The sequence below is a fragment of the Gavia stellata genome, chromosome 9 (genome assembly GCF_030936135.1).
Source record: "Gavia stellata isolate bGavSte3 chromosome 9, bGavSte3.hap2, whole genome shotgun sequence".
NCBI lineage: Eukaryota > Metazoa > Chordata > Aves > Gaviiformes > Gaviidae > Gavia > Gavia stellata.
The window spans coordinates 32,908,033-32,933,965 of record NC_082602.1 but is presented as its reverse complement, the minus strand read 5'-3'; the positions used below and the strand labels follow the sequence as shown (position 1 = coordinate 32,933,965).

Here is a 25,933-nt window from a genome sequence, read left to right as displayed (position 1 = left end):
GGAATATCTTGCATTTAAAGCAAGACCTTGATGGGCTATTATTAATTCACTTCATGTTATACTAAAAAGCTGTTTTATGGGAGAGATCATGTTTTCCTTCAGTGTTTGTACAGTCCCCTATAGAGTAAGGCCTCCAGACGCTACCAAAGCACACATGATAAATAATAAACTGAAGGAATGGCAAGTGATCTCAAATCCCATTGGATTCAGTTTGATTTGCAAATGTTCCTCAAGCCTGAATAGATGTTCCAGTGTTTTGAAAATAAATGAAATTTATCCCTGTCCTTACTCCTGTTACTCTGGCATTTTGAAGTCACATCCCACATGAGTTTATCAGCACTGGTTTAAAGCTATGTTAAGACTTCAAGTGTACCCCTGTATCAGGGATGCCACAGGAAGTAAAGGTCTGGAGGGAAAACGGCTTCCGTTAAATAAATGATCTCTGCTGTTTTGTAGAAACTGTAGATAAGTCTGCACTAAAAGGTAACTGAAGTTATGTGAATCGAGCAGTTTTATTCTTGTGAAATACAACATTCTGGTGCTCGCTACTGCCATGTGTCAGAACTGAGACGTGACGAACAAAGCTCTTATATTTTAAAGCATTTTTCAAAAAATAACTTACGAATAGAGCCAAAACAAACCCCCACTTTTTTAAAAAGAAACCTGCATTTGTTTGACAGTATGGTGCCACTTTGCATGTGGGACTTAAACCTCAATGCAAATGTTAGAAAAGAACTGGAGGCATTCATATCGCACTTGGAGGAGGGTATTCATTCCAAGGCTCTCCTCCCATGAAAAATATGCCTTTGTAGTATTTTCAAAACATGAACTAGTGCGGCCAAAAGCAATCTAAAGGGCTTTGTTATATGCTTAGCAGTTGAGCTGAAAGGTTTCAAGAAGCCAATACAGCCTAAACACTGTGAAAAGTATAATTAAAAGCATTAGTCTCAGTGTAAAAAGACAATGGCAGAGAGGTGATAAGGAAATGACCATTGAGATGCTACAAGGCTGCATATCCTAGTTAGTGGGTTTGAAAATACAGCGAAGGAAGAAGGAGCAGGAAGTGATTGATTAGTATAAATTGCCACAGAAATAAATACAGTAAGGGAAGAAAGAGCAGGAAGTGATTGATTAGTATGAATTGCCATAGAAATGAACAAATACTAACCTCCTGGGGTTGTAAAATACAGGGCACTAACCCAATCTGCCAAGAGTGTTGCCGGCTGAACAGTTTTTGATACATTTTTTTCTGACTTGTTCAGAATGGCTATACGAAAAGCAAGAATACACTAATGGTTTTGTCGCTGTGCCATGTTCTCCTGCACACATGCAAACCTGGGAATCGGAAGGGTTGTGAATACTTAAAGAAAATATGAGATAATCTTTGTTTACCTGTACTCGATATTTATTTCCAATAGCTGTTGAAGGTTTGGAATTCTAAATAATTTTTTTTTTTCACTGATGCTGTTTAGAAATTGTTCTTCATTTCAACTTACCATTGCTACAAGAATTTACAGTTCTCCTATTATGGTGGTATTTTCTTATTTCAAATTAATACAGAGAAATGTTGATTTCTGACATATGCACATTTTACATTTACATATGCATGGATTTGTGTAATATACTCTTTTTTTCTATCCCTAAATTAAATCAGCACTCCATCTTTGCCAGGAACTTTGTCAAGTGTCCTATGAACTCTTTTATAAACTTGGCTTCTAACAAAGTGTGCTAAACATGGAGAGTAAATAATAGTTCGTTTTACATAATATGCTAAATTTGAATATTTTTTGAGGTGCTTGACATCTTGCAAAGGATCCTCAGCACCACATAAAAATAATTTATAAAATACTGTGAACAAAAAGAAGATGGATGCCAACTGCGTGCTCCTTATACAGGCATATTTCTTAAGTAATTGCCATCCCTATCTTTTTTTCTGGTATTTTCACTCTAACATTTTCCGTTTAACTGACACATTTGTTTATCCTTCATTCTCAGTCATAACTTGTGTTCAGGATGCCAGTCAAAAAATGGTTATGGTCTTTCAGTCTCATGTTTTACCACCACTGCTTGAACCATCATGTTGGATCAGTTGAAAAGGACAAAAGAATGCGTTTGGATGTGTACTCACACCGTGTATTCTTCAAGAAAAATGCTGCTTCTGCATTTACAAGAGAAGCATGTGACTGAAAGGTGATGATGGAATAAACTTCAAATGATAGCTTAGACTAGATTAGACCAATTGTTACTACGTCATCGGTAGAGATAAATAAAAACCTGACTTTCATACTGGGTTTGCTGTAATATTTTAGAGGACATTTTGCACAAGACAAAAATGATAGAAATCAAGATGGCTAAGGATGTTTAAGTGTAAATTTATGCATTGAAATCTATCAACTTCCTAGCTAGCTCTATAGTTTGTTTTCCCACATTTCTTATAAATGTCTTGCTCTAGTTAAGCTTAGTTCAGCATTCAGAGGTTTTAAGAGCATTTAAGGTTTTTGTGCTTTTGAAGAAGTGTGAGCAGTGGACGCATGTAATTGAGATACATGGCCCTTCAGGCTGAAGGCAAGTACTTTTCAGTCGAGTCCAGTATATGAATGTCTTTGTACTCTCAGCAGCAAAATTAAAACATTATGAGATAGGAATTAAAAATCTCAAACATTTTGTGGGGAACAAGGAGGAAAAGAGAAATCTAGATATTTACTTACCTGTGTTGGTTCTTTCTATTTGCATGTAAGATTAGTGTTTAGAACAGACGTGGGTCATATTGCAAGCTGTTCTTCCACAAATTCAGATAATTCCACATAAACTTGGGACTTTAAAAAATATCTATTATGGCGAGTCTTAGGACAAGAACAGGAGACAGGGCTCACAGTTCTCTGAGGAGACTAGGACTTAAACATGACTCACAGACTGAAAATGACTGTGCTTTTCCCTTGTGGGTCTATCTGCTGCAGATCTTCAGCACTGTGCAAGGATCTGCTAATCTGGTGTTTGAAGTACTGTCTATAATTATTTAATGTAGCTTCCCGTGTGCTGAAAATCATTATTATAAAGCATTGTGTAGGTGTTTGGAGAGGGTTAAAAGCTTCAGCATAGTGTTCTGAGGATCAAGACACAGCAGGTTTGGAGCTGCATGGACTTGTAATTGGGTGGTGGGTGAACATAAGCAGGAAACGTGGGCAGCATGTTAGGTGTGTTGTTGATGAGGGGACAGTACACCTGCTGAGATGGTATGCTGGAACAGAGACAAACGGAACTTGATTTGTCCCCTGTGCGCCAGTATTAGCTCGCCCATATGTCTGGCACCCTCTTTTCCCTGTCCCTTCACATAGTCTGTGAACCTTCTGTTTCTTTTTTGTTTTGTGAAGTACAAGCACTGTCCTTTCAAATGCCCTGCCTGCTCTGTCCCTCGGGAGAAGTCGTACTTGGACCTCTTCCTCTGGGCATTGCAACTACACAGAAATTTATAGTCTGGGGCAATAGATGGACAGGAGTATAAAACTCCCAATGCTGTGCCAGAACAAAATAAAAAAAAAAAGAAAAAAGAATATTGACTAAATGTTTTGTATGAAAAGATTTAAATTTACCTCCTGTATTTCCAGGATTAGCTGACATAATGGGGTCAGCCTGCTTGTACAAGTGATTTAGAGAACACCTATTGACAGCTTTGCTTCTGAAAAAGGAACATCTTTGATTTGCTTCAGTACCAATTCTGTTGTACCTAAAGAAGTCCTATGTGCTTTGCAGGTTCAGATTAAAATCTGGCAGCCAGGGATAATTTAAAGTTTCATCTTTAATCTTTTACTTCTAATTTGGGGACCACTGAACAAAATTCTGTGTTTTACCAAAATGGAGACTGTTTTGTCCATTGATTTCATTGACATTGATTTCAGTGAAGTTAATCCTTGTTTGCTTCAGCACCATGCTGGAGTGGGTCTTCAAAAAATGTGGGTGTATAAAATTCCCTGAGAATGTATTCATTTACTGCATGACTCTTGCACCTTTCAGACAGAACCAGAGAAGGTCAGGTCACCATGAGCGAGGGACAGGTTTGGGTTTTCAGTCTATATGGCAAACTCGGTGTTCATAGGCAGGAAAGTGGTTGGCAGTCCATCTGCATTATTGTGCAAACAGTGGACCTCTGTGGCAAAAGGCTGCTTTGCAGTGAACGTATACATACATATGTACTAACGGTATGATCACGTAGACTGCTCCCAATCAGAGCAAGGCTGTGCTTGGGTTCTTCACCATCTTTGCCAAAGAATTTCAGGACCACACAAGAGAGATAATTTTCAAGCTTGTTGAAATCCTGCTGAAGTTAAAGATCTGATTAATATAGCTGATTAATTTCTAAGTACAGAGAGTCTTTTGCCTCTTTTTTGAACATCAGAGGAACAGTTTGAGGATGTAGCCAAGTATCCTACCCTATAGGCTCAGATGTATCATATTAGTGTCAGTGTTGCTATGAGACATCAGCCATCAGTAGTCAGTAGAAAATTGTTCTCATTTACCAGCCTTGGTTGAAATTCTTAGTTGAACATTGGGCTCCCTTGCAAGATCAGTCACGATTTGTGGAGTAAAATACAGGCTAAAAATGTCTGACAGTGTAAGTCAGCACATCTCTGTTGTTGTCCTCAGAGCTACACCGATGTACACTGGTTAATGTTCAGCCTCTTTGGGATGTAGAGCTCTCTGTAAGAATGGACCTTATATTTAATGATCAATACCCCGATGAAACACTTCTAACGTCGGAAGTTGGGTGTAATAAACTTCTGTTACTGAAGGCCAGCAAAATGGTTTATTTTGCATATTAGAATTACAGTTTAAATTATGTTTTTTTGATTAACATGCTTTTCATTATACCAAAAAATTGTGCATGTATACTGCTGGAGAGCCTAATACATTAGAATTATTTCATCAATGATAAAATATTTAACAGTTCATTTAAAAAAAAGTTTTAATAGTCTGAGCATCTTTAGTGTATTATAATAATACAGCGCTTTATAGCAGACTGTAAAACTCCAGACTACAGTTTTAGGAATCATGCAATTTTGTTTTATAGTTTAATAATTGTTTAATTGAAAATGAGTATGAGGTTACTAAAAACGAATTTAATGACTTACGAAAATACAACTTTATTAAAATGTACTACACAGAAAATTGAAATTTCTATGGACAGATTATAGTTCTTATCCTCAGAAAGAATTTTGCAAATTATTGCTACTAAAAGCAGATGTAGCATTTGCAGTGTTCCCCTAAGCCACAGTTGTTTCTATGTTTCACATCAGTGTCCTCTTATAGGAATACCCACAAAAATACGAAGTGCTAGAATAAACTGGAATCAGAAAATTGGATCATATCAGATAAGCCAAATCAAACTATTCATAGCCCACATTATTACTTTATGTGGTTTTTCATCATATTAAAGGTATTACTAATGTCAGCCAACTTTAGTTCTCAATCAAATATCTAGTCCATCGTGTATTTCCCTTTTAAAACAGATAGCTCACTATAGCCTGCAAAAAGCAGCCATAAAATGGAGTACAGTGTTATAATTTAATTTTAAGGCATAACTACTACTAATAAAAATTCTAGGTCGTTGCATTGTATGGTAGATGTTTAATCATATTGTCTTTGGAAATATAGTTCATAATATATTGTGCATTTATGGGACTTGACAAAGTGCTTTGTTTAAGACATATTTTTTGCTGTTAGCAAATATTAGGTTTTAGCCATGACTCTGCTTCCATTTATACCTGTTCAAGTGAAAGTAACTTTGGTTATGCCAGCAGGCTGACCTTCTTGCAAAGCAAGTGCAGGCAAAAGCAATCGTGCCACCAGATTTCTAGTGGAACAGAGAATAAGAATAGAATCCTTGAAATCATTAGTACTTTTTTATTTTAACTGGACTAGCTTGCAGGAGAGACCAGAATCCCATCATAGTAACTATTCACAGGCTTATAATGAAAAGGTACTCCTGACTTCAAAAACCCAATGAATTACAGTTAACTTCAGTGAAGCTAAGATACCACCTCAAAGTCTTTCTTTATTCTGAAAACGACATAGTGTATTTGAGTGCCCTAGAAACAATAAATACTTTACTATTATAAACAATGTTAATGCATTGTGTTATCCTCAAAAAGTATATCCACAGAGATACATGAGGAAAACCAAAGTAAAAGACTGGTACTATCTCAGATAATTGATACAGTTGTCAACTGTATCAACTGTCAAAGAGATGTTTCTTTCTGAAGTATGAAAACAGCTCTGCAGTTGCCAGAATAGATCAAAATTTAACAAAATCTTTCTTTATCAATTTGCCATTTTTGCAAAGAATTGTTATTTGCTAGGCAAGCAAAAGGATTTCAGAAGACTTTTATAATTGAAATGTATTTTTAAATACTGTTACTGAAGCAGGTATTGATGTTTTTGTTTTGTAGTGTGACGGTTTAAGACAAATGACAGTGTGGAGGCTAAATAATTTTGGATAGCAAAGCATTTTAATCACAGATGCATACAGTTTTATGAATTACATGCCTTCTCCATCTTGTGGGGGGATGGCACAGGGCGTGTAAGAAGTCAGGGGAGCAGCGAGCAATTTGTTGCACAACCTCCTCGTTCCATGGGGGAGAAGGCTCACTCCCGGAGAGGGACCCTGACGCATTGTGCAGTCCTGGTGCAGGGTCATGAGGTTTGCTTCGTCTCTTGTCCTGCTCCCTGAAATCCCCAGAGGTTGAAGAAATGGTCCCAGATCCTGGAGTAGGGTTGTGGGGCTGCCCACCCCAGAGTCTTTTCCCAAAATCTTTGTTCCCTGGTATTTTTATGAGTCCTTGGGTGTATGAGTGGGTAGAGAAGAGCTCGCAGATGACTACTTCATTCAGATTATTCTATAATTCTGTGATTTGCTGTCACCCTTGTTGGCTCTTGCAATCTGCTTGTTGCAGACACTTCTGGACACTTTTGTGCACTTCTTAATGATCAAGAGGTTGTTTGCATAGATTAGCTAGCTATTTCCTAGAGCACACCAAACCTACGCTGTTGTTTGGGACAAGTGGTTGATCGTATTTTGTCTACTGCTACAGCAAAGTGCCGATTACAGTTCAATATCTTATGCTTACAGCTCTGTCTGATTTATCTTCAGTCCAAAATAATTTTAAAGAAGATAAGAATTGGGTAGTATGCAGAAGCCACTGTCCTGTTGTGGTAGGTTGTGAGCAGTTATCAGGCAAGTATAGTTCTTCACAAGCCACAGGAGCCTTGTGCACATGTTTAATTGTCTGTTTCTTAGTAGTTTCAAGTGTTCAGATTGCTTTGTTGCTAGTTTTAGCTGAATCATTGTGAAGAATATAGTAGAGTTAAAGCATTTGAGGAAGGTGTATGAATTTGAGTACTCCAGTGCTCAGAAAAACAGAAAGGAGAACCTGATGTTACCCACTGGATGAAAATGGGCTTGAAGGCATTTACCATATTCTCTCCTTTTACGCATCTTGCAGAACATGCCAATTGTGGAAGTGGATGTGGCAGCTTTGTTCATCCTCTTACACTCAGTCTCATGGCGACATTACTTTACCTGGCACAGAACTGTAACCTTTTCTCTGAAGGTCTAAACATCTCTGTAGTACCAGCACAGAAAATCGTACTGCTTTTAGAGAGATAGATTCCCTTAAACTCATACACGGATAGCAGCTCTAAGCACAAAGATCCTTAGACCCTTAGAAGCCCTCCCTATTGGAAATAGTAGAAATTCAAGAAATACTCTATTTTATCACAGAGGAAAGTTCCTCTTCAGGAAACAGTAACCAAGACTAGTTCTGCCTATTTGTGTGACATGAGTTGTTAGACTATTAGTCTCAATTTACTGGCATATCTACTCCATCTCTGAAACCTCAGTTCCAGTTAACTATTAGTCTTCATTAGATACTTTTCCTATCTGTCCTTTCCTCTCCCCGCCCCCCCCCCCTTCTTCTTGCAGATCACCTCTATAACCTTTGGGCACTCAGCTGCCTCATATACTTATGTTATGAAATTTATCAGTATATATTTTGCTATATTCCCTGTGTCTGATGTAATGGCTAAATGCAGATTCAGGGGAAAAAAGGACTGCACAAGACAGAGCGGGAGGGATGCTGAGCCCGTATGGCACAGGAAGAGTCATCATGCCATTACTGGCTTGGCTGCCTTGGAAGATACTGTGGGCAAAGGGGAAGGGGCTGGGGGTTATGGCCATACTGGGGTGCAATAAGAGATTGCAGTAGGCCTGTGTTTTGGTTGGGGAAAAAAGTCTGAAGCAACCCTGCTTCCTTATCCTTGATTAAAGAGGATACATTGGCTTCCTCTGCCAACAGCAAACCCAAGTACACGAAGTATGTTTATGCATATAAAGTCATTTAATTTGAATCTAAAGAGGCAATCACACAACCTAATCAAGTTCTGCTTTTGTTTATACACTTGTAAAAATGGAATAACTTCATAGTTGTGTACACTGTAATTATCCTTAAGTGTACATTGCAATTATCAGTTACTCCTTAGATATATATACATCATTTTTTGATCTTTCTATGTAACCCATAAACTAAAGTTCTTAAAAAATAAAGTACCCAGGCTCGCAGTTATCACGTGGCAGATATGGCCAAAAGTATTTCAGTGATAATAAAGAAGATTTTTTAGGAATAGTTTCTTCCTTGTAACCAGCAGCAAATGGAATATAGAAAAGCCCAATGGAAATTAGAATACAATAATAAGTAATCATTCTAAATCATACATTGGTGACAAGGTAGCATAGCTGCAAAAATGGATACTGTTGAAGAGGTAAAATTTGGAACATTTTCCATAGCATGCCTAAAAGTAGTCAAACCAAGTTTATAGGACAGAAAATGGAACACAGCCTTTTAAAGGAATTGGCTAACGTATACTCAATAAAAAAAAAGTTAACAAAACATCTGAACATAAATATATTTTTGTTCTGCTTTTAACCTCTCTGCTCATTTTACTTATAGTCTTCACTGTACATTAGTAATCAAATACTGGAAATAAAACACACCCTTTATCTCCTACTTACATTTTATCCCTATGACTTCTAATTAGCAGTCTTGCCTGAATGATAGATCTCTATGTTATCCTCAAACCATCTACTCTACAGCATTTTTCAACTTGCTATTGAGTTCAAGAACATGAGACGCTGTCACCCATTTCAGTTCCTTGCCTTCGAAATCAATAGGAGTTCAAAATGTTTATTTTAGTCTGTACTTTGGAGGAGAGCCTAACTATTTCACACTAAATTGTAGTTCTAATCAGTGGACTTGGCCTAATAATCCCACCTCAGGTTAAGCCCTCCTGCGTGCTTAGCTCTTTCTGTGAGCCACAAGTAAACAGACTGACTGTTGTGCATAATGCAGGATATTTTGTCATAGGTTCACTCAGCATGTGTCCTAGAGAATTATAGGATTATCCTCCCTCATGTCTTTCTTAAAGCAGAATTAGGTATTCAGGGCAGTAATTTACTAAATACTGCATTACATGGTACTACTTTATTTTTCCAGATTGACATTTTCAGAAGCCTCAAGTTGCCTGTAATTCAAGGCTAGATATGCATTACCACATGCACATAAACATTTGGATGTACTGAATTCATGCTCAGATTTGAAATGTGTGCATTCAAATTTGTGATCTACAAGGCAGGTAAGACGTGTACCAGGCAGGATCTAAATAGCTACCTGCAGTCATAAGTACCTAATTTGTGCAGGGAGCTGGATAAGTGGGCACATAAAATAAGTGTGCATGGATGAAAGCAAAGCAGTTACAAGTGTCTGTGAAAACCCATTCCCAAATTTGTGCCTGCACAAATGTAAAAAAATGGTTTGATCAGAACTTTGCTGATCAACAGTGTTTAGTATGTTTTTTAAAATGGGTTGCCCTCCTCTAGAAGAAGTAGTGCATTAAAAGCTGCATGTATCTGAGTTAAATTCTTGAAGACCATTATGTAATGAATTCTATGTCAGTATGCTACTCTGCACACTTCAATTACATATGCACTGTAATTACCTGGTTCTGAGGGCAAATTTAGGGATCTGTTCCTGCAGGGAACTAACTGCCTGTATACAATTTCAGAAGTCACATGCAAATTCAGAAGGAAAAATTGTCCCTTTTTTTCATACTGATTTTAAACTTAATTAGTTTGACAAATTCTTGCAACTATTTGCAGAATCATACTCTCATCAAGAGTTGGCTTAAGCCCTATTACTTTTAATTAAGATTTCCTGATTATTCCGAAGGATTCAGTCATGGTTATTTGCAGATGAGAAATTCAGATTGTTACAAGCACAAATGAAAAGGTTTAGATCAAAACCACACCCAGTCTATACCCAGAGAACAGCTTAATGAGGATACTTAGGAATCATTAATTAAGCAGAGGCTTTTCACCTTCAGGCTGATGGCTGAGATACAGTGTTGTATTTAGTAGCAGTACAACTCTTTGGTAAGTGCCCTTAAGGACAGAGCTCTGCTCTTTGGAAGCTGAACTGATGGCCCTGGGTCCACATGACAGGGCCAGCCCCTGAAATACAAGTCATGCTGGCTTGTGGCAGTGTAACAGGAGACTGGACTCTGGTGTTTCATGAACATTTAAAGAGAGCAACTGGCAAAGTTGCAACTCTAAATAGTCTCCAAGCCAGTGAGATGCATCTGCTCATATATGCTCTGCAAGTCCTCATTCATCATCTGCTGCCCTTTGTTGTGTACAAAGCCTGTTGTAGTGCAATTAGGCTCATCCATGCACAGCATATCAGAAATGCGATGTCCTATGCTGTTCAAGTGGTCACTGAGTGTGAACAGCATAGTGATATCCCGGATCCCTTTTAAGCATGCTGCTCTCAAATACTAGAGAGGCTAATCCCATTTTGGCCACTGAACATGGCATCTCTTCAACACATTAAACTCCTCACTGGGACAGCTCAATACACTAGTGCAGTATCAGGGCTGGTGCGCATATGCAGCCTGCGTATACAATATATATATGTTAATATACAGCAGACAGTCTGCATTATACTCATTCCTCATCTCTAGTAATGCTGTCTTAGTTCTGACTTTCCACCCACTGGTATGGAGGTAGGAGTAGCACAAGAAGCCGCATTGCTGCTGTAGTCGACACACACCCAGGTGTATTTTCTAGGTATGTTTCCTCTTCGGAAACTTTATGACAATGTATTGGTGCTGAAACTTGCTAGTAAGACAAAGCTGATGCTTGTGAGCATTAGGTGCACGAGCAGGTAGATCCCATAAAACACCCCTCACCTGGTGCTGTATTCTACTTGCATCAGCTCTGTCCAGAACTATTAATAAAACTGTTATGCATTCAGGGAAATATTTGCTGCCAACCATCATCAATCAAGATTCTCTTCAGATAGCACTCTCAAGATGTTTTCTCTCTCTTGAGTCCCACTAAAGGACGTTAAAAATCGGTAGCATAGGGCACCTTCAAGATTTTTCTTGTAGGGTTTGCAATGGAATTAGAAAAATCTAAGGATATAGGAGGACTGTCCCTTTTTAACAGAGCAGCTCATCTCACAGAAAGGGAAATGAAGGACATGGGGAAACATCCTGAGTGCTTTGCGATGTTATAAACCTATATCCCATTAATTCCTCAGATTCTTTGATGAAGTGCGCTGCCTGAGGTGCAAATTAGTGCCACTTTTGTGCATTGAACCTGTCCTCTTAAGAGAAGAAGTGCTCCAGAACCGCCTCCTCATTTCAAAAATACTACAGAATAGTTGTCAGTATTGACCTGAGCTAGATTAAACTAGCTACCTCGGAATATAAGGCTGTATATCCCATTAATAATCCCCTGAACTATCCAGTCTGCCGCAATATATTACTTCAAAAAGTAGGCAAACTGCTCACAATAAATCTTCAAAAGCTTCTTCCAGTTTAGTATGGAAAACAAAATATATCCAAAGTGATCCTGTTGATTTCTATTACTTGCATTATTAGCATTCGTCTGTTTGTGTTTTCTGGCTTATTAAATGTAAACATAAATGTAAGCCTTCTGTCCTTCTGCAAATGATTTGTGTGATGAAACAAAGCAGGATCATATCCTGTGAATACAATTTTGCATAATCTGATAATTATTTGCATAATCTGGTTATTATAGGCTCAGATTTGTTTTAATAGGTTTATGATTGTTAAATACCTAACATTCACAATACTTTTTGTGTCTAAGAAATTGTTTCAGTTATGGAAAAAATTTCTCAGTACTTCTTACTGAGCTCAAATTTGAGGCCATATATGCAGATGATATTAGGAAGTTACTTTTCATTTTCACTTGCTGCTGCCTGGCCAGTGGAAGAATTCCTGTTGGTGCAGTGGGATCAGGGCAGTAAAGAATAAGGCACCTTTCTAGTAAGGTCAGGATTCTGCAGACTCCTCTTAGACAAGAGTTTCTTTGCTTATTTGAATAGCTTCATTAACTACAGTGTAACTGTTGTGTGTGAGAGCATCATTCATGTGTAAATAACGGATATGAGGAAGGCCGCTATAATATCATCTATTAAAGCATAGTCCACTATAGTATAGCCCATTAAAGACAATTAGTGTTAGGATTTCACCCCTAGTATTTTTGAGTAGGGATGATATTTCTCTCCTTCACTCACTCTGGCAGGGGAAGAAGGAATGTAGGATGCTGCATCAAAGCCTCTCACAAGTATTGAGTTTTAAGATCCATACTGCAAGAGCCTTTTAATAATGTTTAGGAAGCTGACAGGACAAACGAAGGTCTAGCTTAGCTAATGGAGATCTGTGGACAGGACCAACTGGATGTTTATTTTTTTTCAGTCATGACTTAAATCTGTTGAAACATATGCTTGTCGTAGAAAATAAAATGCCAACAATCAAAATTGTATGATATGAATTCACTTTTAGAAATTAAAATTATATCAGAATTTATTAATCAGGAATGCTAACAGTGAATTTGAATACCTTTCTACAAAAGTATAGACATATATTCTAATGAAAATAAAAATAATTATAGACACCGCTAGCAGCTATGCTTAAAGTTGAAGTTGTCCTACATTTTGCATTAAAAAAATCCTGTGTTCAGTGACTTTGAACTTTGCCAAAACATTAACTATTTGGGTGAAATTTTTCATGTTATGTGTGTGGCTCTGGTTGAATTCCTGGGGAACAGCTGCCTGACAAAACCACAGTATGCCATAGCCTGGTTTTGTTATAGACTCACCTTGGTAAATTTGATTGCATTATTTAAAAATCATCTTTCTGGTATTTTTATTCTGAATGGTATTTTCAGTGCTAGAAAGGAACATGGATATTGTGGCAGGTACTGCAGCAACTTCACTAAAATTTCAGCCCTGCCAGGTCTGAGGATACATCTGTGCACCTGCAGAATTCAGCTAGAGGATTAGAGGAACAGGGAGAAAATGCTTTAATTTTTTATTTCAGTGGCACTTCTGAAGAGCAGATTGTGCCAAAAATGCAAAATTCATCAATTAATCCAAATCACAGCTGTTCAAGATTGAATTACTTTAAGAGAAAAGAAAAAAAAAAATCATGCCACGATTTAATGGGACTCAGGTACAGGCATCGTCACACAACTGCGGATATGAGGAAACTAATGCACTGGGCTTGAAATGTGTAAGAACTGAGGAGGGGAGGGCATAGCTGTATGATGGGTGCTTCAACTAAGTGGCTAGTTTCTTCTACCTTTCTCTGCAAGGTTGCTTTAGTATCTGTAGCCTTTGCTTTTGCCTCCCTGTAATTGCAGCAAAGTCGCTTGTTATCTGAAGTGTTTTGAAACCCTTTTAAGGCTTTCTGTGTTTTCTTTCTGTGCGTAACCATGCCAGTACTCACAACACACACACACGCATACACATATGGCTAATAAAGAGAAAAGCCTTGAACGTTTTTAGTCACTTAACCAAAAGCAGATGTTCATGGTCATTCTCTTCCCTTTCCTTTTAAAATTTATGAGTGAACACGGTGCTCAAGAAACCAGCAATAATATCAGTTGCTTAAGGTTGGCATAGCATGAACAGAAGCTTCCCGTAATGCTCAGCACTCAAGGCCTCGTGCGGACTGGTGTTCAAGCAAGCTTGCCTGATCTTTCCTCCCAGCTGCAGAACCAGAGGACAGCACCCCTGGTCCTGCTGCTCGAGTGCGGAGGCCATGTGTGACCTTCTTTTCTTAATCTCTTCCACCTGCTGACAGCTCAGAGCTGGACGCCTCATGAGGCCGACTGATGCGGTGAGCATCCCTACTGAGCTCTCTCCCTGCAACTCCGCTTTTGTCTTGGGAGAGTCCCAAGTTTTTCTTAGCAGAGAGTCCCAGCCACAGACCATCCTGTCATCTGCTCGGTGCGAAGGAGAAATTGCCTGCGAATACCAGTCATAGTGCATGCCTGCCTAGCACAGGGCAGCACATCGCAGCCACCCTCCAGCCAGCAGCTACCTGCCAAGGCCCACCTGGAGCTGTGAGATGCGGTGTAGAAGCACTGTAGCTGCATTAGCATGGTGCCTCTTTTCAAGGCTCATTAGCGCAATGCAGGCCTGTGCTGTTCTGGCTGAGCTGCCTTTAGTCCCCTAGTAGCCGTGGCTGACAGCTGCTCAGGAGTGTTTACACCACACTCCAGTGCCCCACGTAGCCCAGTCTAATAGGGCAGGTAGGTACTTCGCCTGCTGCCAAACAGAACAACTTTGTTTGCGTATTCGGACACGCAAGGGCACACACTCCAGCCTGGGGAAGTGGTGTGGGATCTGTAGTTCTTCAATGGCTTACCTTTGTTCAAAATGAAAAGCTGAGTATGTCTTTTAACTGGGATTGTAATGACTTTGCATTCATGCTGCTTTTCTTTAGATGCTGTTCAGTGCGCAACAGCCAGATGCTACCTGTAAATGCTATGTATGGCACTGGGTTGATAGCTGTGGTGAATCGCTAGAGAAACGGGTTTTAATAATAAAATCCCAAACAATTCGACTTTGGATTACATGGCTGTTCAGTTTTATAACTAGAGGGGGAAAAAAAAAAGAAAACCTGGGCAGCCTAAGCCATTGAGGTATTAACCTAGCGAAACTTATACTGTCTATGCTTTTTAGTATTCTGTTTTCTCCTCTGCCCTTCTTAATGCAAAAATATTTGCTTGAGGCAAATCCATAAAAAGTCCATATTAGGAGAACTGCATAATATCCCCTAAAAATAGGAAGCAAGAATCTAGGACTAGAGAGATTCATTTTACTCAGATAAATGAATGACTGAACACAAACCCAGAATTGTTAGCAAGTTACCGTACTGCCATGAAAGGTAAGTCAGTCAGTTCAGTTGTCTTGGCTGGGTGTCATATTTTGTGCTGTGCTCACTGGGAGACTAATTGCTTGAAATAAATATTTGAAGATCTCTGTGTCTGGTCCTTGTAAGCTGTTTGATCAGTTTGGTGTTTCTGATAGGATCTGGTTTTTATAAAAACTTTCAGATTGCCGTTAGGCAGTTTTTGTGCTGTATTGTCCCAGCCATGTAAGTGCAGTGAGCGATGGGGCTTAATTAGGTCTCATCTTTACTAATATAAGGATCTGGGAACGGTCCAGCATTAATTCATACAGGTCATCTTCCCTTCTTTCCACGCTTGTTTCTGCTTGTTTCAGGAGGATTACTCCCAATCCCCCACCTCACGCCCCCCAATCAAATTTTCTCATAATTTCAAGATTGAAAAGGTTGGAGGGAGGAGGTTTTCCTTTACCCATATTGGACTTTATCAACTAATAGGCCTGTTTCTCAGATTTCTAAAGACATGCCTGCTGCTAAGCGTCTTTCTAGCTACAGCTATCAAGAGACCCCGGTCTCTGCACTGGACACCCATTAGCCCAGAGCTAATTTGATCCATCGTTACCCAGTGGTCTGGGGAAGAGACACTGTTCCCAACCCACCTGGCCCTGTCCAGAAGGGACTGGGCAGTGCTACCTTGTTGGTGACCAAAGAGTGGAAAGCTGATTTTAGCAAAACAGGGACCTACATGTGTCCCAACACCTCTTCCCAGAGGATTCCTCATGCCTGTCCTGGGATGAAGCCTTTTCCTTTCAACCCCCTTTACTCATGAAGGAATGCACGGAAATGATCTCAGGAGACCCACCATCCCTTTTTCCCTTTCCTGACCAGAAAACAAACCTCCCTGCTTTGAGGTTGGCCTCTATCCCTTGTTTCTGAGACTTAAGTACTCAAAAGCAGCAAGGATCTACGGATGTTGAGGGAAAAGGGGACTTTTTAAATGCAATGTCTGTTCCTTTAAGAAAGCCAGAGCTTTGTGAAGGTAGGTCTGTCACTGCGCAGTGTTGCCCACTGAGCAGCTGTCTGCTGGTTTTGGATGGGGCCTGACTCATGATTTCTGAGTGCTTGAACTGGCAAACCAGAGGATGGCTGGGCCCAAAGGCAGTCGGGGCGTCCTGCAGTGCTCAGGACTGCCTGGGATCCGCCACCCTGCCCAGCGGGGCAAAGCTGCGGGGGGAAAGCCAGACAAGACCCCTGTAGGAGAACAGGGACAAACTGTGTGATTTTAGGACAGGTACAAAGCTATGGGGGACAGGAGCTTAGTGCTGGGAGGTGATGGGATCTGAAGGGAATGGCTGATAAACTGTTCATTGTACTGTACTGCAGCCTGTAAAACTGCGTGTGTTTCCCCAGTGCCTATTTGGGCGCAAGGGGATAATTGGTTTGCTTCATTTAATGTCTCCCAGCTGAAAAACTTGAGATTCGATTCTTACTGTGATGGGTGTTATCTACACAGCTTTGGAGACTAGTGCCAGCGGTGTCTTGGTAATGCTTATTTTTAAAAGATACTTTCTTCACGGTACAAAGTGGGATGACAGCACTGTAGTGCTTTTAAGCAGAATGACGACCAATAATTTCATGCCCCAATCTTGAATCTTGAGGGCTGATTCAGCAGAGGGAAAAAAAAAAAAAAGCAGCAGAAAAAAAGATCTGACTTCTTTGTGTAGGATTGTGCAAAGCTGATTGTTTTTATAGCTTAAATAGCTTTGCACCCTGGATGTACGGTATGGGTTTCAAAACTACTCTGTGCTGAATTGGATCCTTATTTTAGTGGCCTGTGTCTCTGACCTGCACTTTGCTTATCTTCCCTGTTGGAAGTAATTTATACTCCAGTGTGGTGTAGTACTACTGTGCTAATAAGAAAATACTATTGACAATTGTGATAGATGCACCTACCACTTAGTGAGTGCAGAAGAGTTAAACTGATTGCATTTTTGCAGTCTGTATATTTCTCTGCTTATTGTTTGTGCCCTGCTGTTGGAAAAACAAGTTAGTTGCATAGTAAATCTCTCTAATCAACACAAGAGAAGAACAAAAAGAACAACACCCTCGTTTGTTATAGCTACTTCAGAAGTATGGTCATTTGAAGGATGTATTCTGGGAGATTTGTCCCTCTTCTTCAGAAAGGCTTGTTAATATGGGCTTAACTAACCAGGCATCTCGGGAGAGGATAAAGGCACACTCATTAAAATTAGCTGAACGAACAACCCGCATAACAGATATCTACTGTAATGATACTTCTGTTGTCTCTCACTGTAACGTCTAAGCAATACATTCCATAAAGCACATAAGGCCCAAACTGTGTAGCTAACAGCAAGGGACTGGGTTCTGAGTTCGGATGCGCATTCTGTGCCTGTTTGCATTCAGGTCCAATGCATTTATTTCCCTTTACGTGCTTCTCCTTTCTTCTCCTCCCTCCAAATTAAATCTCATCTCCGTTTGGAGCCGTCCCCAGTCAGACCTTTTGCTTGCTGTCAATAACATAGATATGCATGCTGCAGTGGATATATAAAAGTACTGCTGGATGAGAAGCCATAAATATTGTGTGTACTGATTCCTGGTGAGGTACCGCTGCAGTGTTTAATGCATTTATTAACCATGTAGTCCTGTCATTTGTAGAAGCTGGATGCATAATTGCAAGATAGCGTTTCTGGGGATAAATCCAGGGCTATAGTTTCTGCAAAGGATAGAGGTAGAGGGATTTGGGGTATGGGAAGCAGAGAGTTACTAGGTTTGGGAGGAGCTTATGACGGTTATTAGGTGCAGGACAAGAGAAAGCTGGGCTAGGGTGTGTCTGAGCAAGGACATACGATTGAACTCATCTGGGAGGCACTGGGATCAGAGGGAAATATGGAGATCCAGAGGGTACTCTGTCTGGAGGAGAAATCTCTCTGTAAGCAATATTGCTTTTGCCTTTGAGAAAACCACTAGCTCCTCTGCCAGTCCTGATTCTCTTTCCTATCTAGGAAAGAACTAAGTAAAATTTTTCTTCTGATCATCAGAGTTTTTTCTTTTCTGGACATGCAGTTTGTTTCTTTACTAGCCCTTGACTAAGTGCAACACTGTAAGTTGAATATGAAAAGCTAAAGGTTGTGAAGACCAAAACAAGGCTTGTGTGACTAACGTACAGGATACTGAAGAGCTCATCAGGAGGTGCATGAATACGATTATCTCTAAATATCATCTGTTGCTTGTGCTACCACAGTGATAAGATTCTCTGTAAAAGTAGCTGCTCATTTTTACAGAATAGAAAAGCTTAAGTGAATGCAAGGTTCTTGGCAGTATGGGGGCAGCTTTGTCAGAGTAGCCCACATTACTGAATTGTAGTTCCCTGTGAAGCCGGGGTGAGTGTCAACCCCTCTCACATAACTTCGTTTTACAGTCAGAGGCATGTCACAGCTAAGTGTATAAGTCATTAGCAAACACTATTTTACCTAAGAAGAAAAGATTTCCTACCTCTTCTGTATATTTAGCCAAGTTGTTTTAAGTGGCTTTTCTTTCACTGTTTTTTAATTATTATTTTTACCAGCCCAACCCTGCTTGTGTTTTGTTTAATGATGAAATTCCCATAGACCTTTTTGTCACCAGATAAAAGCTTTATATTAAAACTCAAAAAAAGTTTTAATACAGACTTATTAGCCATTTGTGTGTGCTATTTTACTCCTGTGGAATTAGGTACTTCTAGCACATTTGAAGGTACTTTCTTGCCTGTGTGTTAGGCAAGTAGGAGACCTGAGATGGGGGTTGGCAGTGAATCTTTGGCATCTTGCATAATGAACAGCTCTCATTTCCCAAGTTTGTTGATGGCATAGATATTCCCTGTCACAGTTGTCTGCAGCTGTACGTGATGGGCACATATTTCTATTGTTTAATTTTTTACGATAATGGAAGGAGTTGTAACGGCTGAGGATATCCTTCATAATTCAAATGCATGTCTCCCAGTCTGGTTGTATTTCCACCAAGGCTATCAGCATAACCTCCAAGCCCCTATTTTTTACCGCTGATAAGGTGTTCACTCACTGTAGCACAAACACAGCAGTTCTGCTACATGTAGAGTCCTTTCGGCCCAAGAGTAGGGCAGGAAGAATTTTCCCCTTAGGTTGTAACTACAGAACATACACTTTCTGTAGCACTCTCTTCAACACGTAGATGGTTTTTTTTTCCATTACTTGTGATTTAGTGATGCACTGTTGTATTATAGTAGTGCAGCCTATGCCAGCATTTCCATTATAACCTGTTTTTACAGGTTTATAACTCAACAGTAAAAACGTACTCTTCCAATTTGAAACTTGGCATATAATGTCTCATCTCATCCTCAGAACGATAGTTTTTTCTTTCCCTCTGCCCTCCCCCACCCCAAGAAGAGGTTGCGTTTTTGCTCTATTTTTAAACGGAAGATATTGTCCTTTCTGTTTTGATAAGAGAAAAGCCTGCCTGTTTATTAAAATTACTTTTCAATTCTAAGAAAGGAGGACTTTATAATAGAGGATGCATGTGAATAAGTGTTGTTGATGTTAGAATGACTACATTAAGTATATGGATACAGAGAAGTATTACCTCCCAAATGAAAGCTAGGGAATATTGATCAAAATGATTGAAAGGCTTTTTTTATGTTGATTTTGTTTCTAGCTGTTGATTTTACCCTTAAAATAGCGTTCTCAAAGGTAAATATGTTTTAGCTGTTGCTCTCTATTGTTTATCAGGCTGAATGAAGTAAGGAAAGACTTTACTGCATATAGACAAACTAATGATATTTTTCACTTTTCTCATCTGAGAAGCATAGTACAGAGGAACATAAATTCTGACTTTGGTGTTGAGACCAAATACCAAGAGTAGACTTGTAGTTAGCACAGTGTTATGAATCGAAAGCAGGCATAAGCAGCAAAGCACAGTGTTTCCAATAGACAGATGCTCAGGTGGACTAGGAAATTTAGCGCTGAATGACAAACTAAGAAATGCAAGGCTTGTATGATCCTTACAGCTTACACTGTCAAGATCTGAACCTCTGAACCTGAGGCCTCCTCTGAAGGCTCACATTCCAATTTAATGTAGTATGGGTGTTTAGGATTGAAATCCAGTTTCTCCTTCTTTGCCTGTCTCCTTGGAGCCAACCATTTAGGAGTTGAAATCGACCCAGCTGCCATTAAAGGAAGTTTCCTAACCTCTGTGAATACCACCACCACTGCAAACACAGCAGGAAAGCTTCACTGTGTTGCTTCTTCTTGTAGCAAATTTACTTCCAGGCATTTCTTTTTCCATTTAGATAGTTACATTTATGTTTACCATAACCACTTGAACTGTACTAATTAGAAGAAAGGGTATATAAGAGAGAGATTTCACGGAGGGTGTTTATTAATGAATTGAGCTATTATTTTGTCATATATTTGAAAACTATCAACATATATACAGTATGAATTCTTGCTATAGCTAAGCTGTCTTTCTCTTAAATCCCAGGTATTTTAGCTTTTCAGTGGTCTCTAATATGTCTATTTATAAATATAAAGGTATCATGAAAAGCAGGGAATGTGCTTCCTAATGAGAAGTTCAGTTTCTTCATTTAGATTCTAAAATCAGTAATTAGGTCAAAGAATATTTTATATCCATAGGCAGTGCCAATGGCTCTCAGTTATAACATAAAATAGCTGTATGTGGAACTGAATTTTTTCAGAGTATAAGATCAGAATGCTCAGCACTTCCTTGCATCAGCTTCAGTCCAGTCCATCTCCGCCAAAACCAGTGGGATTCTGCAGTGTAAAATTAATGCAACACAGTGAGATTCAGATCCTCATTTTTTGCAGGAAATAAATTGCGAGTCCAACAAAACTTCCAGGAAGTATCACACATGCTCAGTGCAGTCAGTAGTTTTGGTGTGTAAATCCAAGTCTTCTGTTATAAGATTTGATTGTACCTTTAACACTGGTAGCTCCTATAAAAAGAGTGCTGTTTATGTTTCTGGAATATACAAAGAAAAAATTATATTGAGAATCACTGAAGTACTTAAATCAACACCATTTATTGAAATATCTTCAGCACCATGGGGATTGCTATTGCTATTATAGAAAAGCAGAAAACTCCCAGCACAGTTATGTTCACTTGAGCAATGGAAATATTAAACACCTTATGATGCTAGACAGAGTGCACACTATTGCTTTAATTTTGTATGATGCTGCCACCAGAAATGTTTCTTACTTGAGTCAGTGTGGAGAGCACACAGTAATAGCAACAGATGGTTGCTCACATAAGACATGGCTGAATATACAATGGAGTCATTTTTTAGTCTTTGATCACCTAAAATATTCCTGCATTTAATGATATTCCATGTATAATAATCAGTGAATGCAATGGAAACAAACAGCTCAATTTGAATTACAGGTATATACTTTAAAAGACATTAAATGTTCTTCTTGTAACTTTCTAGAAGAGACTGTGTTGCAGCCATGCAATGTATTGAAATTGTATTTATATTTTCTTAATAATACATGAAGAAATTGCAAGAATCATTAAGGATAGAATACTTCTGTGCTGTATATTTTCCTAAAACTGAGGCATATGATAGATTTTTTGTTAATATGCAGTGGTATTATGGTAATTATTAACTGTCATATTTCATTTATTCTCATGAACATCCATTTTTAAGGGGCCACAGAACATAACATGTTCTCTGCAGCTGATGGCACTCATCATTGTAATTGCTAAGTACTCTTTGCTGACTGTTTGAAGTTTTCCTGTAAATTCAAATCAGAATGTGAATGTTATTGGAAAACATGCAGTTACGTTTGGAGAGTTTATTTGCTAATCATGTGCAAATCACTGTCAAAATCATAGGACTATGACAACCCATGTGAATTTATCTGATTGTTTTGTGCTGCTGTATGTATAAATTGTATAGGGAATAAATTTTGCGTTTGTTCATAGGCACAGAAGAAGCGGAAATCTAATGAATCTGTAGACACAGAGCTCTGTCTTAATGAGGTAAGAGTGTGGGTCCTGTATATTTCACAGCACAGGTGTTTCCCCATAATAGAAAATGTTCAAAGTCTGTCAAGATTATAATGGGCTTACCTCACATTAAAGTCTTGTTAGTATGGTTATGTTTGGATACCATACTGTATCAAAGAATGATCTTACTCAGAAATCTGGAGCTGGGCTCAAAGTGGCCTCTGTTGACTTTATATTTTAATAGCTGTGTAGTTCATGTTTAGGCAGATCCCATGGTAACTACCATTGCACCTAGCAAGTATAATTAGTTTATAATCTGCAGGAACACAAGATGATATGGCTTTTAACAAATACACAGAAACATACTCGACATCATTCTGTGGCTAACAAAAATGACCAATTTAGGGCATGAGATGATGTTCACATCAGGAGATGTGATGCTCCTACATCAGGAGCTCCAAGGACCCCTTTCAGACGTAAATGTTACATTAGTTTCCATGTCTGTTAGTCCATATCTTTTGTACTGAGTCTCTCAGGAAGCTTAATAATTAGTGATGTAAATAATTTAATTTTTACAATGTGGAAGCACATAGCCTAGGCATTGGAGCAAGCTCAGCTGTACTGGCATAAGCCACCACATGGATGTGACCATAATCTTTCAGGTTTTCCTTCACCAGTCCAAACTTGCACAGTTCTTCTAAACAATGACAATTCTATAGCCCAATCCTTTCTTTAGATTCTATTAAGAATTTCCTGGAGCTACTAGATTGAAGCCTAATAACATGGGAGGGAACAATGCAGTAAAGTTAACAGATCTGTTGACATCTTGTGCTGGCTAAAAGACCTTTCACAAGAAGGCCCTAGTTACTGTAGCTTACTGTAAGAACTGCTGGTCCATCTTATCCCATACTCTGTCTGTGACAGTTTCCAAAAAGCAGATGCCCAGGGCTGAGGATAAGAAAGCATATTGTGGTAATTCCCCCAATGCCTCTACTACCTCCAACAGTTTACTTCTCAAGGCCTTCCAGTTAGCCAGACCTAGCAGGTGATAGCAAAGTGAGGGAACGGCACGGAGATTTATCCGTGAATGCCTCCCTGGCTCTGTAGACAGTCCTTCCTGTGGAAACTGATGCTCTTTTCTCATGCTTTGTATCTGCTCTTCTGGGTACTTCTAGCTTGTACCTTGGCCCGTTGCCTCTCCAGGACAGGAGGAGGCTTGTCCCCTCTGCAGGGTCTAAGCAACTTTGCATGGAGTAGGTTGGACTTAATGACCTTAGAGGTCCCCTCTAGTCTAAATTTTTCTGATTCTGTGATTATGTCTGTTTGGTTTTGTTTTTTTTAAATGAGGATGATAAGCAATGAGAAATATTCCTGTTGCACCTCCTCCTTAAATAGTTCACTGTAATCTGCCAATCTGTACTTGCATATGTATACTGTTTAATTATTGGTAGCAAAGAAGACAAGGAATGTAAATAATGCAGCAATTAAGGGAAAAAAGGCATGAGAAAGATAATTTTTCATAAGCTAGGAACCCGTGTCTTTTCTGATCCCATGGATTAGATTTTATCTATTGTTATCCAGAAGTAAGTTGTTATCAAACAAAGTTTTTCTGTTGACTGTGCAGAACTGGCAGTTTCTCTGCAGGTCCTGCATTTGGTTTTTAAAATAAACCGGCATGATAAACACAGTTTAGTAAAAAAATTGGTGTATTTAACAAGGGTAGGTTTACACAAGGAACGACTGCTAAAGTAGGGATTTTTTAATACTTTCTTCTTTTTTTTTTTAATTGTGCTGTACTGGTGTTTTTATCCTTTAACTTTAAAATACTGTCATTTTAACATCTGGTTTTATGCCTTCTGTATCTTTCGATCTTTGGCAGTGATATATAGGTAACAGTGGAGGGTGGGACATGAACAAACAAAAGATGAATTTCATGATATAGATTTAAATATTTTGCAATGAAAATGTGTAATGGTGACCAAGGAAAGTATTGTGTCTTGCAGAATGCTATTGGGAAAGACAACACAGCGGGAGTCTCCACCAGTCACATATCTTCAGAGAATTCGCTTGCTCTTCCTAGAAGCTTCTATCTAAGCACACCGCTCACTCTGATGACACTTGCACTCTCACTCTGTTTGTTCCTAAGCTCATCAGTCGTCTTGTAGCTGCATTGCAAAAGGACGTGTAAAAAAAAAAAAAAAAAAAATCTGTTTCCTGTCCTCTGTTGTTTATCTGGAATTCCAGGTCTGGGAGCTAAGCTGAGGCACTCCTGCTAGAAGAGTTTCAGTCAGCTGGAATTTTTTTTTTCCTCTCTAAAAAAGCTTCTTGTGATATTTAGAGGCTTTGTGAAATACTTGGTGCAGTGCTACATTCCAAACCCAAAAGGCTTTTGGGCATGCAGTGTTTTAAAGAGACAGAGTGTAAATTTGCCTGTAAAGCAACCTGGTTGGATTATTTTAATAATTATTATTTTGATTCTGGCTTTTACCTGAGAAGGAGGATGGCAGTTTTCTTAAGATCCTATTTATCTCATTGAATGGTTTTGGTTTTCAAATTGATTGAACTTCAGACTATCAAGGATGCCAGGCTTTTGTCTAACGGTGAATGTTCTCCCAGAGGGTGGACTTTATGAAACTTCTTCATTTGATAAATTGCTACTGATGTTAAACTCTTCCAGTGTATTAGCATTTTCCTCTTTAAATGTTTACGTACTGTAAGTGATTCTGCGTTCCCTGCTGAGAAGCCATTATAATTCGCATACAGGTGTAATGTACATCTTTCAGTTAAATTCTCATAAAAATAGTGTGGCATAGAACTTTCTAACAGTACATTTATATTTAATTATAATCATCTAGCCTTAACAAGGGTGAAGATTCTTTAAATTAACAAGAAGCAGCTATTGTGAAAGCTTGATAAAGATACATTTCTTTAAATTTGAGGATAAGCGGTAGAAACAGATTTTGCTACAGGGTTTCAGCTGTACAGTCTTCTATGCTTCCATTGTGAGAATATAGTCCAGTTATAATACTGTTTGTTTAATAAAAAATGACATGCAATTTATTTGCTCTACTAAAACAGCATTATCTGTTTATACATAGCTGATAATGTCAGCTCAAGAAGTTACAGGAACTTCATGCCTTACTTCTCTTACCACAACATTGTAGAGGGAAAAGAGGTAGTAGGATATAATTTAAACTGTGTTTTATTTCTTAGACTGCTAAAATCAACACAAAAAGACGGTTGTTCCAATTACCAGGCAGCGTCATGCACACTCACCCATGTGACAGGCTTTTCTCACCCTGGTAGTTCCTACAGCAGACCTTGGCATTGCTGACATGATGAACTATTTGCAAGACCAGTTCCATAGATTGTTTTAATGGTTTGGATGGCGATATTGCCAGTACGCATGATTTGATCGCTTTCGTTTTCATTCAGTGACTTTGACAGCCTGTGCTAGCTCATGATGATTTTCTGCGGTATCTAGAAGGAATTCTTTAAAGCTTTAAATGTCATCAAATAGGCAGCATTTCTCCTAAAGGCTGTCTTTATACCTTATGGTGATGGCTTGTTGACTGTTAGAAGCAGTTATGTCTAAATGATCAACAGTAATCAGTTTTTGTTTGCACTGAAAGTAGAAGATAACTTTGCCAAGCAAGGAGTTCATCATGTT

At 38.9% G+C, this 25,933-nt stretch overlaps 1 protein-coding gene across 1 annotated transcript in view; it reads left to right on the top strand.

Moving 5' to 3' along the window:
- The window catches only part of GFRA1 (GDNF family receptor alpha 1), a 143,220-nt gene extending 118,792 nt beyond the window's left edge, over positions 1-24,428 (top strand). The window contains exons 8-9 of the mRNA XM_059821344.1: positions 22,240-22,296; positions 24,267-24,428. Coding sequence (XP_059677327.1) covers positions 22,240-22,296; positions 24,267-24,428 — 219 coding nt within the window. The remainder of the gene's footprint in view (positions 1-22,239; positions 22,297-24,266) is intronic.
- The last annotated feature ends 1,505 nt before the right edge of the window (positions 24,429-25,933 follow it).